This window comes from Narcine bancroftii, chromosome 6 (genome assembly GCF_036971445.1).
Source record: "Narcine bancroftii isolate sNarBan1 chromosome 6, sNarBan1.hap1, whole genome shotgun sequence".
NCBI lineage: Eukaryota > Metazoa > Chordata > Chondrichthyes > Torpediniformes > Narcinidae > Narcine > Narcine bancroftii.
This window is the reverse complement of record NC_091474.1, coordinates 181508997-181522010: the sequence shown is the minus strand read 5'-3', so window position 1 is coordinate 181522010 and position 13014 is coordinate 181508997. Positions and strand designations below refer to the sequence as shown.

The 13014-nt window shown below is 39.8% G+C and overlaps 1 protein-coding gene across 5 annotated transcripts in view; it reads left to right on the top strand.

Moving 5' to 3' along the window:
• tbc1d32 (TBC1 domain family, member 32) overlaps window positions 1-13014 on the top strand; it is a 235636-nt gene that overhangs the window by 152044 nt on the left and 70578 nt on the right. For all 5 annotated transcript variants that reach the window (XM_069886883.1, XM_069886881.1, XM_069886880.1 and 2 more), the window contains 3 exons: window positions 2321-2409; window positions 5273-5395; window positions 5482-5590. In XM_069886883.1, the coding sequence (XP_069742984.1) occupies window positions 2321-2409; window positions 5273-5395; window positions 5482-5590 (321 nt within the window). The remainder of the gene's footprint in view (window positions 1-2320; window positions 2410-5272; window positions 5396-5481; window positions 5591-13014) is intronic.

The following is a 13014-nucleotide window of genomic DNA, read 5'->3' as shown; positions in this document are numbered from 1 at the left end:
ACATAAATATGCAAAATGTGTTTTACTTTGATTGCCCATAAAGGCACGGAAAGAGATGTAACTGGTCCTGTACCCCTCCAAGAAGCAAAAGGGGGTGCAATTAGAAACATCGAGTGTCTGTGGATCCTGTCACCTCTTCTGAAACTGTTGTCTCCTGTGCTCCTGTAACCTCTGTAGCCACATGGCCTCCTGACTGTTTCAGAGATGAATCCAAGCTCCATGTATCAAAGTCACCCTCCTTAGACCCTGGTTCTGCATCCCCGATACAATTAAGAAGCTGCTAATGCTCAAGGTACCTCAGCACCCTGAAGAATCCTGTTTCTGATACCTGGTTCCTGTGATCCAATCTTCATCAGCTTGAAACCAGGTGTGAGTTCTTCAGTCGCAGAACTCCTTACTGATCCACCGTGGGGTCATCTTGCAGGCTTCTTCTTGACCAGATGATGTTCTCCTGTTCTTAGTATCCTACGCTAATCCTCCTCCAGAGCTCACAACCCTCGTGGCCTAGGCTGCAAGCATGTGTGCCACCGTCTTGCGCACAGACCTCTGTGGGTTCTTTTTTTTTAAAAAAAAAGCACCAGCCCTCTTTTAAAGGCCGTTTAAACCTGTATGGGTGCCTGAATGTAACAAATGGGCAGTAGGACCCTTCAGAGGAGCGCTGGAAGATGTGTCTTTGCTTCCCACTCCTCCTGGATCTGCACCAGATTGCAGATTCAAATATATTGTCAAAATTCAAACATGACATTCAACCCTAAGATTTTTTTTTCCTATGGGCCAGGCAGAATTACCATTTATTGGTAGTGCAAAACAAAACTGTACACAATGTACACATAAACAAATAAATCAATGTTCACAACTAACTATGCAATACAGAGGAGGAGAAAAAAAAACAATAAACTGAATAAGTAAGAGCCCTTAAATGAGTCCCTAATTAAGTTTGTTGCTGAGAAGTCTGATGGTGGAGGGCTAGCAGCTATACCTGAACCTGGTGTTGCGAATCTTGTGGCACCTATGTCTCGTTCCTGAAGGTAGCAGCGAGAACAGAATGTGTACTGGGTGATTTAGATCCTTGATGATGGCTGTGCTCTCCGACTGCACTGTTCCCTGTAGATGTTCTTGATTGTGGGGAGGGTTTGACTATGACGTTCTGGGTTGTGTTCTCTACCTTTTGCATGGTTTTTTTGCTCAGGGTTATTGTTGTCCTCATACCATACTGTGATGCAGCCAGTCAGCACACTTTTCACCACACAGCTGTAAAAATTTGCCAGTGTTTTAGATGTCATACCAAATCTCCACAAATCCTGAGGAGGTAGAGGTGCTTTCTTCACAATGCCATTAATTTGCTGGATCCAGAAAGGATCCTCTGAGGTAGTGACTCCCAAGAACTTACATTTTTTCACCCTCTCTACTTCTGTTCCTCCAATAATCACTGGATCATATATCTCTGGTTTTCCCTTTCTGAAGTCAACAATCAGCTTCTTGATTTTGGTGACGTTGAATGCGAGGTTATTGTTGGTGCACCATTTGACCAAGTTTTAAATCTCCCTTTTGTATGCTGACTCATCACCTCTTTTATACAACCCACTACTGCGGTATCATCAGCGAATTTGTAGATGGTGTCATTGTTGTATCAAGCCACAAAGTCATAGGTGTAAAGCGAGTAGAGCAGGGGGCTCAGATTGCAGCCCTGTGGTGCTCCGGTACTGATGGAAATTGTGCATAAAATATTCTTACCAATCCTCACTGATTGTGGTCTGTAAATGGGGAAATCAAGGATCTGATTACACAGTGGGGTGTTGAGTCCCAGGTCTTGGACTGCTGATCAGTTTTGAAGAGATGATGGTTTTAAATGCCGAACTGTAATTGATAAAGAGCATCCTGACGGATGCATCTTTGTTGTCCATGTCACTGCGAAGACAGGAGCAGATATGCTTCAACACCAGCCTTTGAAAACACTTCTTCACTGTTGATATGAATGCCACTGGTTGATACTCATTTAGGCAGGTTACCACACACTTTTTGGGCAGCAGTACGATTGATAACTGTTTGAAACAGGTGACTACCACAACCTGCCAGAGTGAGATGTTGAAGATATCAAAAACAAGCTCTCCTGTTACCACAGCTGCAACAGTAATGTCACTCCAATTATCTGCTAGAATCATACCTAAAATATTGTGCACAGTTTGCAAATGCTTCAAGTTAATCAGATCAGTAGATTTGCCGACAAAATATTTAAAATGACCTTAGAAACAATTTTTTTTTTGTTTAATGATCTGCTTTTTGGAATTGGAATGAGTGTAACAATATTTCTCTTTTAAAGGATATTATTGACCGACTGATAATCATCAATTCAAATGCCAAAATACATTCTCTTTTTAATTATGAGCATTCTCACATGGTTGGACTTAGGTAAGTGAGAATCCTATTCTTACAGTTGGAAATAATGCATTAATGCAAAATCTCTTGTTCATTTCAAAGGACAGCAGATATCCTTCACTGAAGGTTGTCAGTTTCTATATAAGTAATCCATCAGTTTGTCATTTATGATCAGTTTGACATACAATAAATATTGCTATCATTCTCTTACATTTATATATCTCCCTGTTTTCTGACCCTTATTTATTTTATCCAATTAATTTCTTTAACTTCTGATCTACCTCCCCTGATTCCACCATTCTTGGGCAATATATTTAACGTTTTTTCTTTTGAATACTTTATGCTAAGTTGCTCTCGTGCTCAACAAGTTGGTTTTCTTGTGCAAGATAACGGAAATATGGTTTTTGACCTTTATGGCAGTCACAGAAGAGTGTGTTGTACTCTTGGCAGTTTTTTTCTTCAAGATTCAATATTCCTTTTTATTGTCACGTAATACTACAAAAAAAAGTAAGGAACAAGAAATGTATTTTTTAAACAAGCCTAGAGTCACCATTGGTATTGTCTGATCACTGCCCACCCTCCACCCCCCCCTCCCCAAGCAATAAGAAAAAGAAGCAGAGAGTCACTTCAGAGACACTGAATGTTCGTGGATTTACCACCAGCGCTCCACAGCTGCTGATGCCACACAATTCCCCATTCAATCTATTGGCAACCGGAGCTCGAGATCCAAATCTGATACAAATCAGTAAGCTTTCGAGAGCCCTTCTTGCCCTTCAAATCCCAGTGATGATGATACCTGGTTCCTATGAGCCGGTCTCCAGCACCCCACAACCTGGGTGGGTCCTTGGACTGTAAATCACCAATAGACTGCAGCCTATGTGGGTCCTTCAGCTGCTGAACTGTCACTGATGCTGAAGCCAAACTAGTATTTTAAAGGAGCCTTTAAAGAAAGATACTCAGATCTTGCCAAGTTAATTACATTCACTTTTTAATAAAAGGTTTCGACCTGAAATATTGACTGATCTGCAAAGTTTCTTTGGGTTCTTATTGTTCACCCAGGATTCTGGCATCTGCAGCTTTTTGTGTTTCTCTCATTACTTTTATTGTTGACATCCTCTGTAATCTTTTCAATAATCTTAATTGAAATCCTGACACCTTTCAAGGACATGAAGAATGTTACTATAGCTTTTAAAGCTAGTTAAGTCACTACTTTTATTTCATTAGCAACTTTATCATAGATGATGTTTTGGTGAATTACTTCAAGGATGTTATTTCAATCTATCCACTGCTGTGTTTAACTTCAGAGGTTCGTTTTCTGTGCTTGGCCATGTGATATTCTGAGTCCAGAAATAAACCAATCTCAGCACTCAGTTTCAAATGTAGATACTTCATAATATCAATGGAATTTTATCATTATTTAATCAGACAAAAAATGAAATGTCACAAACTTTGCACATTGGGAGCAGGTTTAGAGGATTTGAGTACAGGTTCCAAAATACAGGTACTTCCCAACATACATCCGTGTTCTGCTCTGAACAACCGGTCATAACTTGGAATGAAAGTATGTCAGAATTGTGTACTTATGTACTTGCCTTGTTTGTCAGCGTCCTGGGGTCCATAAGCTAGGTGCGGCCATATTGATTCCTGTAGGCACATGCATGGTGGGTTCACATATTGGAGATCGGTTGGCGCATGCACAAGTTAAGCACTCTAGCGACATTGAATTCATGCCCTTAACTTTTGTGCATGCACCAACCAATCTCTAATACATGAACCCACTGCACATGCGCCAACCGAAGACTCACACAGGTATGCAGGAATCAAGATGGCCATGCAAAGCCTATGGACCCCGGGACACCAACTACTAGCTAAGTACGCAGATTTTGACTTTTACTTGCCCTATACCCCGTTATAGTTTGTCAAGTACAACATAAACCATGTAAATTATATAATTTTCTTTCTTTATTTATTCTTTAACAATTCAGTTGTATGTTCAGATAAGTCACATAGATCGCAAGTAGGAGAGTACCTCTAAAGGGCAAAATCATGGAAATGACACCAGTTCTATGGTTCCATTTGATAAACCTCTATTTGTTGCATACCATTTAAGGTACTAAACATGCTTGATCCATCACCGGCTCCATCCTCCCATCCACTGATGACATCTATGTGAGGCACTGCCTGAAGAAGGCAGCCAACATCATAAAGGACCCCTCTCACCTTAATCATAATTTTTTTCTCACTGCTACCTTTAGGAGGAAAACCATCATATTTAGGTTCAAGAGCAGTTGCTTTCAGGCTATCAGGATCTTGAACCTCCCCTAGTTATACTAATCATGGACTGCTCCGACATCATTAAAAGGACTGTGTGCACTTTTGTAACACTTCTTTTCTTGTAGTATGTGAACTGAATATTTATTTATCTATATCTATTGTTTTATGATCTCTTTTTAATTTCATGTATACTATAGTATTTTTTCAAATGAAGTACCTGTTTAGCTGCAGCAAATAGGAATTTCAGTGCAAATGTACATTGTACAATGTATATGACAGTAAACTAATTGTCTTTAAGAAGACAAAGAACTGCTGGAGGAGCACAGATAGCATCCATGAGTAGAAATGGCCAGTCACTGTTTGGGGCCTGAAACCTTTATCAAATGTTGATAAAGAATTCGGACCCAAAACTTTATCTGATTATTTCTACCCATGGCTGAGTTTCTTCAGCAGTTCTATATCTGCTCAAGGTTCAAGCATTTGCAGCTTTTGTGTTTATTCATCATTATCCAATCACCTGATTTTCTTTCATCTTTCAATGTTTACACAGTCAATGTTTCATTTATAGGAATCAAGAACATTTTTTTTCCTGTTGATAAAGATTCTTCTGTTCTTTCTGTAGGCTGCTGAGTATTTTGTGCTGCAACCTGGATGTTCTTTTACTTTTAGAATTCCAATACAGTGTTTCAGAAATTCTCTTGAATGCACAAAAGGAAAACATGAGGGAAGACTTGGAAAATCCCAGGTAAGGAAATGGTAATATTACTCTCAGTTTTCATGTTTTGGATTTTAATACTTTTTTTTCTGAACTAAATATTGTTATGTATTAAGGGTCTTCATTATTGATGGTCTTTCTGTGGAAAGAAATCATATACTTCTCCGTTTGAATCTTGTTGGGGGAGCTTCAGAGCGTTTTTTGCCTCCAAGAGTTTTGCAAAAGGTTGGAAAATTATTCATTTCTCTTACATATCATGTTGCTTCATTTTTATTTCAAATGGAATAATGGATTTCTGTTTTTCATACTATCTTATCGTCAGTGATTAGTTGAATGACTTTCATTTGTTATTAATGCTATTTCTCAGCTTGCCTTTTAAATGTCTCTTCCATGTTCCCTGATACTCTGAAGCTTCTCCAAGATGTTCATTGTTGTCCTCCCTCAAATCAATCACTCACATTGTAAAAGAAACCTCTCCATTATCAGTGCCACCCACCCATCCCAAAACTCTGCTGTGATTGTCCATTTTTAAGAAATTTCCCCAGGCCTCCCTCAAGCATCTCCCCCTTCCAACAAAATTCATGATGCTTCCATGCTGATTTTATTTTTTATACCTCCATGCCAATATTTAATTATCTCAAATTATTTACAAAATGTATTCAGCTTATCTAGTTGAATAATCTCACAATTCATGTCATTGTATTTCAACTGTCATCTTTTTTGCCATTCATTCAATCTTTCATTGATCATTGTAGCTATTTTCTGTCCTCAGAATTGAGTTTCCTGTGTATTTTTTAATTATGAAAATCAGATATGTTAAAGTCGATCCTTTTTTAAGTCACTGTAAATAACTGACCTTCCAAAACACAGAATCCAGAATAATTTCACTGGTTACTGCCTGCTAAGTTGCAAATGGCCTGCATAACCAACCCTGTTGCTACCTTTCTGTTAACCAAGCCTTTATTTGCACTTGGATTTCACCCTCAACACCATGATTTATCTTGTGTTGTAACTTTTTAAACGCATAGTTTTTTAAAATTTAGACCTATGGTAACAGGCCCTTCCAGCCCAAGAGCCAATGCCCTCTAAACACTCCGATTAACCTACCTACAACATCCCCCCCCCCCCACAACCTATGTACATTTTGGAGGAAATCTATGCAGACACTACTTAAATACAGTGCAGGATTCAAACTGCTGTAATGGCGGTATGCTAACCATTACATTTACTGTGCCTCAGCATAACCATTTAATTGCTATATTTTTTAAATTGGTCATTGGATATGAATGTCTCTGGAAAGCACAGAATATATTGTTTCTCCATTATTTTGACTAAAAGACAGACCTTTATAAATTCTAATGGTTAGCAAAATTAGAGTATCTTATGGTGAAATGCAGACCCTTCGTCCTGCCCAGTGAATTCTCGGCCATACTGATTCGCACAGTTTACATTCTACCTTTAGTCTTGTTATTTTAAAATGTTGCTTTCATCTTCTGAACTGTTTTTTTTCAAAATTCCATTAGGATAGGTTTCAACATTTTCATCTGTGGAGTGTGAATTGAAGGTTTTGAAGACCTCCGAAAATGGCAAACCCAGCCATTCAGCACAGCCATTGATCTCCTGTCCATTAGAAGCATCGACAATATAGAACATTACAGCACAGTACAGGCCCTTTGGCCTATGATGTTATGACAACTGATATACATCTACCTTAAAAAAAACTAAACCCTCCCTACTTCATAACCCTCTATTTTTTCTTTCATCTATGTGCTTGTCAAAGAGTCTCTTAAATGCCTCTATTGTTCCAGCCTCCACCACCACCCCTGGCAATGCATTCCTGGCATCTATAAGTCTCTATGTTTTTAAATAAAGTTACCAATGATGTCGACCTTAAACCTTTATCCGTGCACTTTGTACAGATGGCCACTGGTATTTGCTACTCCTGCCCCATCTAACTTATCTATGCCTCTCATAATCCTGTTGACCTGAAATAGTTCATGTCTCATCCTTCTTACTCCAAAGAGTAAAGCCCTAGCTTTGCTAACCTTGCCTCATTAGACATATTTTCCAATCCATGTAACATCTTGGTAAATCTGTGCATCCTCTCCATATCTTCTTGTAATGAGGTGACCAGAACTTAACACAATATTCCAAGTGTGGTCTCAACAAGATTTATAGACTACAATATTACCTCACAACTCCTCAACTCAGCCCCCTGAATAATGAAGCCCAGCATACCATAGGCCTTCGTAACTATCCTATCAACCTGCATGGCACCCTGGATTTGGATCCTAAGTCCATTTTTCTTCCACAGTGTTAAGTATCCTACCATTAACCATTACTCTACCTTCACGTTTGACCTTCCAAAATGCATCACCTCACACTATCTGGATTGAACTCCATCTGCCACTTTGTGTCCAAATCTGCATCCTGTCTATATCATGTTGTAACATATGACAACCTTCAACATTATCCACAAAACCTCCAACCTTCATATCATTTGCAAGCATTCTGACCCATCCCTTTATACCTACATTGAGGCATTGCCTTGATAGGCCTACCAATTTCATAAACAAGCCCCCATCACTAGGGTTATGGTTTCTTCTTGCTGCTCCCTTCAGGCAGAAGAGACAGGATCCTAAAGAATAGCACCTCCAGGTTCAAGAACAGATTTTATCCAACAGCTATTACTCTTTTGAGCCTCCAGGACTAAATGGACTCGCAACTTGACCGATAATAATTTGTGGTGGGAGCAGGGACACTAAATCCGAGATGCTAGGCCAGGCAATAAGATGGTCAGGATAATAAGAATTCAAAGAAAGCAGAAGATTTAAAATAAATTTAAATTTGCATGTGAAAGTTCTTCCTAGATTTCTTTACTTTCTTTTACCATCATGGCTCACACAATAGCCATCTCAGGAATTTAATAATCAGAATTTAAAACTGCTGAAAGACTGACCAAAATTTTCAGTGCACAGAAGTATTTTTTTCCTGTTTGTACCATTTCATACATTGTGAATAACCATATGAAGGCAACATACTGCAAATAATTGTGAACATTTTAAAATCAATCAACCCACCTCACACTTTAATACGAATAGTATATGTGATGTACCTACATTCTCATAATGTTATCCACAAAAAAAATTGTCATTGCTGATGGGAATGAAATAATGAAATATATAATTTGATAATTGTTCTTTTATTCATTCTTTGGGATGAATAACTAGCAAGGATTGTGTTTACTTACCTTTATCATAATGGGGAAAGGGAATTAAGGTTTATTGGGAACAAGTAGATAATTGGAGCTGAGTTCACAGCCAGATCAGACATGATGTTATTGAATGGTGAAGCAAGCTCACTGGGCTGGTGGCCTACTCCTGCTTATATTCTTGTAGTCTTATGTTTATTGCCCATCCTCAATTACCCTGAACAGAGTGATTTTTCACATTATTTCCAAAGCTTGGAATATTTTACAATATTTATATGCTGTTTATGTTTATCTTAGGACTGTTCAATTGAAAATGAGCCTTTCCTGGAGTGAATGATGGTTGTTGTGAATTATATTGGAATTTTATCTGGTCACTTCCTGGCATGCATGTCAAATTATTTTTTTTTCATGAGGCATGCCCTGTTTGGACAGTTGTGGAAACCAGTCCATTGTAGAAGTAAGTGGCCTTGCCTGAAACAGCAAATTAATGTGTTCTTATTTCTTAAATATTCTCTATGATTTGAAATTTGTCACATTTGTTAGTCAGTTAGCAATGGTTTATAATGAATATAACTGAATATAAATGGAACTGAAAAGTGGCAAAGCAGCAGGTATGGATGGAATCCCCCCAGAGGTGTGGAAGGCTGGCAGCAAAGCTCTGCATACCAAACTGCATGAGTTTTTCATGCTCTGCTGGGACCAAGGAAAGCTGCCTCAGGACCTTCGTGATGCCATCATCATCACCCTGTACAAAAACAAAGGCGAGAAATCAGACTGCTCAACCTACATGGGAATCACGCTGCTCTCCATTGCAGGCAAAATCTTCACTAGGATTCTCCTTAATAGATTAATACCTAGTGTCGCCGAAAATGTCCTCCCAGAATCACAGTGTGGCTTTTGCGCAAACAGAGGAACTACTGACATGGTCTTTGCCCTCAGACACCTCCAAGAAAAGTGCAGAGAACAAAACAAAGGACTCTACATCACCTTTGTTGACCTCACCAAAGCCTTTGACACCGTGAGCAGGAAAGGGTTCTGGCAAATACTAGAGTGCCTCGGATGCCCCCCCAAGTTCCTCAACATGGTTATCCAACTGCATGAAAACCAACAAGGTCGGGTCAGATACAGCAATGAGCTCTCCGAACCCTTCTCCATTGACAACGGCGTGAAGCAAGCCTGCGTCCTCGCGCCAACCCTCTTTACTATCTTCTTCAGCATGATGCTGAAACAAGCCATGAAAGACCTCAACAATGAAGACGGTGCTTACATCCGGTACCTCACGGATGACAGTCTCTTCAATCTGAGATGCCTGCAAGCTCACACCAAGACACAAGAGCAAGTTGTCCGTGAACTACTCTTTGCAGACGATGCCGCTTTAGTTGCCCATTCAGAGCCAGCTCTCCAGCGCATGACGTCCTGTTTTGCGGAAACTGCCAAAATGTTTGGCCTGGAAGTCAGCCTGAAGAAAACTGAGGATCTCCATCAGCCAGCTCCCCACCATGACTACCAGCCCCCCCACATCTTCATCGGGCACACAGAACTCAAAACGGTCAACTGGTTTACCTACCTCGGCTGCACCATTTCATCTGATGCAAGGATCGACAAAGTGATAGACAACAGACTCGCCAAGGAAATAGTGCCTTTGGAAGACTACACAAAAGAGTCTGGAAAAACAACCACCTGAAGAAACATACAAAGATCAGCGTGTACACAGCCGTTGTCATACCCATGCTCCTGTTCGGCTCTGAATCATGGGTCCTCTACCGGCATCACCTACGGCTCCTAGAACGCTTCCATCAGCGCTGTCTCTGCTCCATCCTCAACATTCATTGGAATGACTTCATCACCAACATCAAAGTACTCGAGCTGGCAGAGTCCGCAAGCATCGAATCCATGCTGCTGAAGACCCAACTGCGCTGGGTGGGTCACGTCTCCAGAATGGAGGACCATCGCCTTCCCAAGATCGTGTTCTATGGCGAGCTCTCCACTGGCCACCGAAACAGAGGTGCACCAAAGAAGAGGTACAAGTATTGCTTAAAGAAATCTCTTGGTGCCTGCCACATCGACCACCGCCAATGGGCTGATATTGCCTCCAACAGTGCATCTTGGCGCCTCACAGTTCGGCAGGCAGCAACCTCCTTTGAAGAAGACCGCAGAGCCCACCTTACTGACAAAAGACAAAGGAGGAAAAACCCAACACCCAACCCCAACCAACCAATTTTCCCTTGCAACCGCTGCAACCGTGCCTGCCTGTCCCACATCTGACTTGTCAGTCACCAACGAGCCTGCAGCAGACGTGGACATACCCCTCCATAAATCTTCGTCCGCGAAGCCAAGCCAAAGAAAAGAAAGAAGATATTGAATAATGTTTTAGGCCCGAGGGATCCCTTGATCTGAGTTCTGTCAGAAAACCAACATGCACCCTTTAATTCCAAATTAATATTGATCTTGTGCATCTAGAATAGACTGTATTACCTCTTGAACCAGCAAGCTATTTAATAGGATTATAGTTGATATTTCATTGGCCATACCTTCATTTTCCTCTGTTTCTATAACCCAACAGTCAAAAAAGCAATATGAGCTTTGAATACATCAATAATTAAATCCCAATTACTGTCTAAAGTAGAGAATTCCAAATATTCACCAGCCTCTGAGAGAAGAAATTCTTCCCTTTCTCCATCCCAAGTAGTCGAACTCTATTATAGTGTTCACTTCTGTATCTCAGTTTTCTAAAGTTCAGCAAGTCAATTCCTTAATTTCCTTGATAAGATCAAATTTCAGGAATTTCCCTTGGAGACTTTCTCTGAACTACCTATCAGCCAGTTATATTTCCCCTTAACTAAGGAGACTAAACCTGGAGGAAGCACTGAAAACTTAGTAACTATTTAATATGCAAAATTCAATTTATTGTTATGTAATAAAGATAGTGCAGTATTACACAAAATTTGTTTTTGTCAGACAGATTCACCATGGGCAGAAATTGCCTGAAGCCCCTCTTAGTCAGAGATTTTTAGTCAATTCCTGCACCACAATTTATCCTACAGGACCCCTACAACTTTTTGGAGGAAGCCTGCAGGGTAAATCATACGGGATGTTTATCCACTCTACTGCACGTTTAACCACCAAGACTGTTGCACTCAGGTACTTACAGTCTAAAAAGGCTCCAATGTGACCACATGGCACTAATTACGTTAATTACTAACTGTCTAACAAATGTGACAAATTTCAAATCATAGAGAATATTTAAGAAATAAGAACACATTAATTTGCTGTTTCAGGCAGACCACTTACTTCTACAATGGACTGGTTTCCACAACTCTCCAAACAGGAAAGTTTGAAAAAATGGAAAAAAAATCATTTGACATGAATGCCAGGAAGTAGCCAGATAAAATTCCAATATAATTCACAATGTGACCACATGGCCAAAGAAGAAGAAAGAAAAAAGGAAGTGAACCGGTGGGGACTCGAAAGGCCAATAGCCGCTCCGTAAATGGTTATATGGCACTAATTACATTAATTTTTTCCACGATTTTCCCGACATAAGAAAAGACCATAAAGAGAAGCAAAAGAGAATTCCCTCAGAGACACTGTACGTCCATGGATTTTCCTCTAGCGCTCCCACAGTTCCTGCAGCCACATAGAGTCTAGTCTAAAACATCAGCAACCCGAGCTCCAGATCCAAGCCTCCGACACGATCAGGAACCCTTCAGCTCCCTCAGCACCCTCTTGCATCCCAGTTCTGATACCTGGTACCATAATGACCTTGCTTAATTGAATTGTGATTTTTTAAATTACATTTTAATTTTTAAAATTGCATTACAGTATGTTGAAATCATTTCCTCTACTTTTTAAAAAATGATTACCCTAGTTTCACCTTATCTTCCTTGATATGTAATGTGAGTTAAAATATCCAAATACTACTTCCCTTATAATATTTTCTTGTATTTTCGAGTGATAAATGCTCACTATCCTTTTCTCTTCCTCTTTTTTTGAATCTTATTTCATTTGCTCAGGAATCTTCAGATTCCGTGAAATGCTGTCTGTCATTTGAAAGAGTAGAAGCGTAAATAAATTTGACATATTATAAATATGAAAATATCTAGGAAGGACAGGATGGAGTATAAATGCAGTCAATGGGATAGGATGAAATGTGTATATTTTAATAGGCAAAATATTAAAAGGGTGATGAATGAAGAGCATGGATCAGTACATTGTTCTGGCCATTACAGAGATTTGGCTGATGCAAGGACAGGATTTGCTCATGTATGTTCTGGGGTTTAGATGTTTCAAAAAGAATAGGGAGAGAGGTAAAAGAGGTTGGGGTTGGGGAGCAGCATTGGTAATCAGGAATAATATCACAAAGAGAGAACATTGCAAGGAGATTGTCTACTGAGATGGTGTTAGTGGAAGTCAGAAACAGGAAGAGAGTTATTGGGAG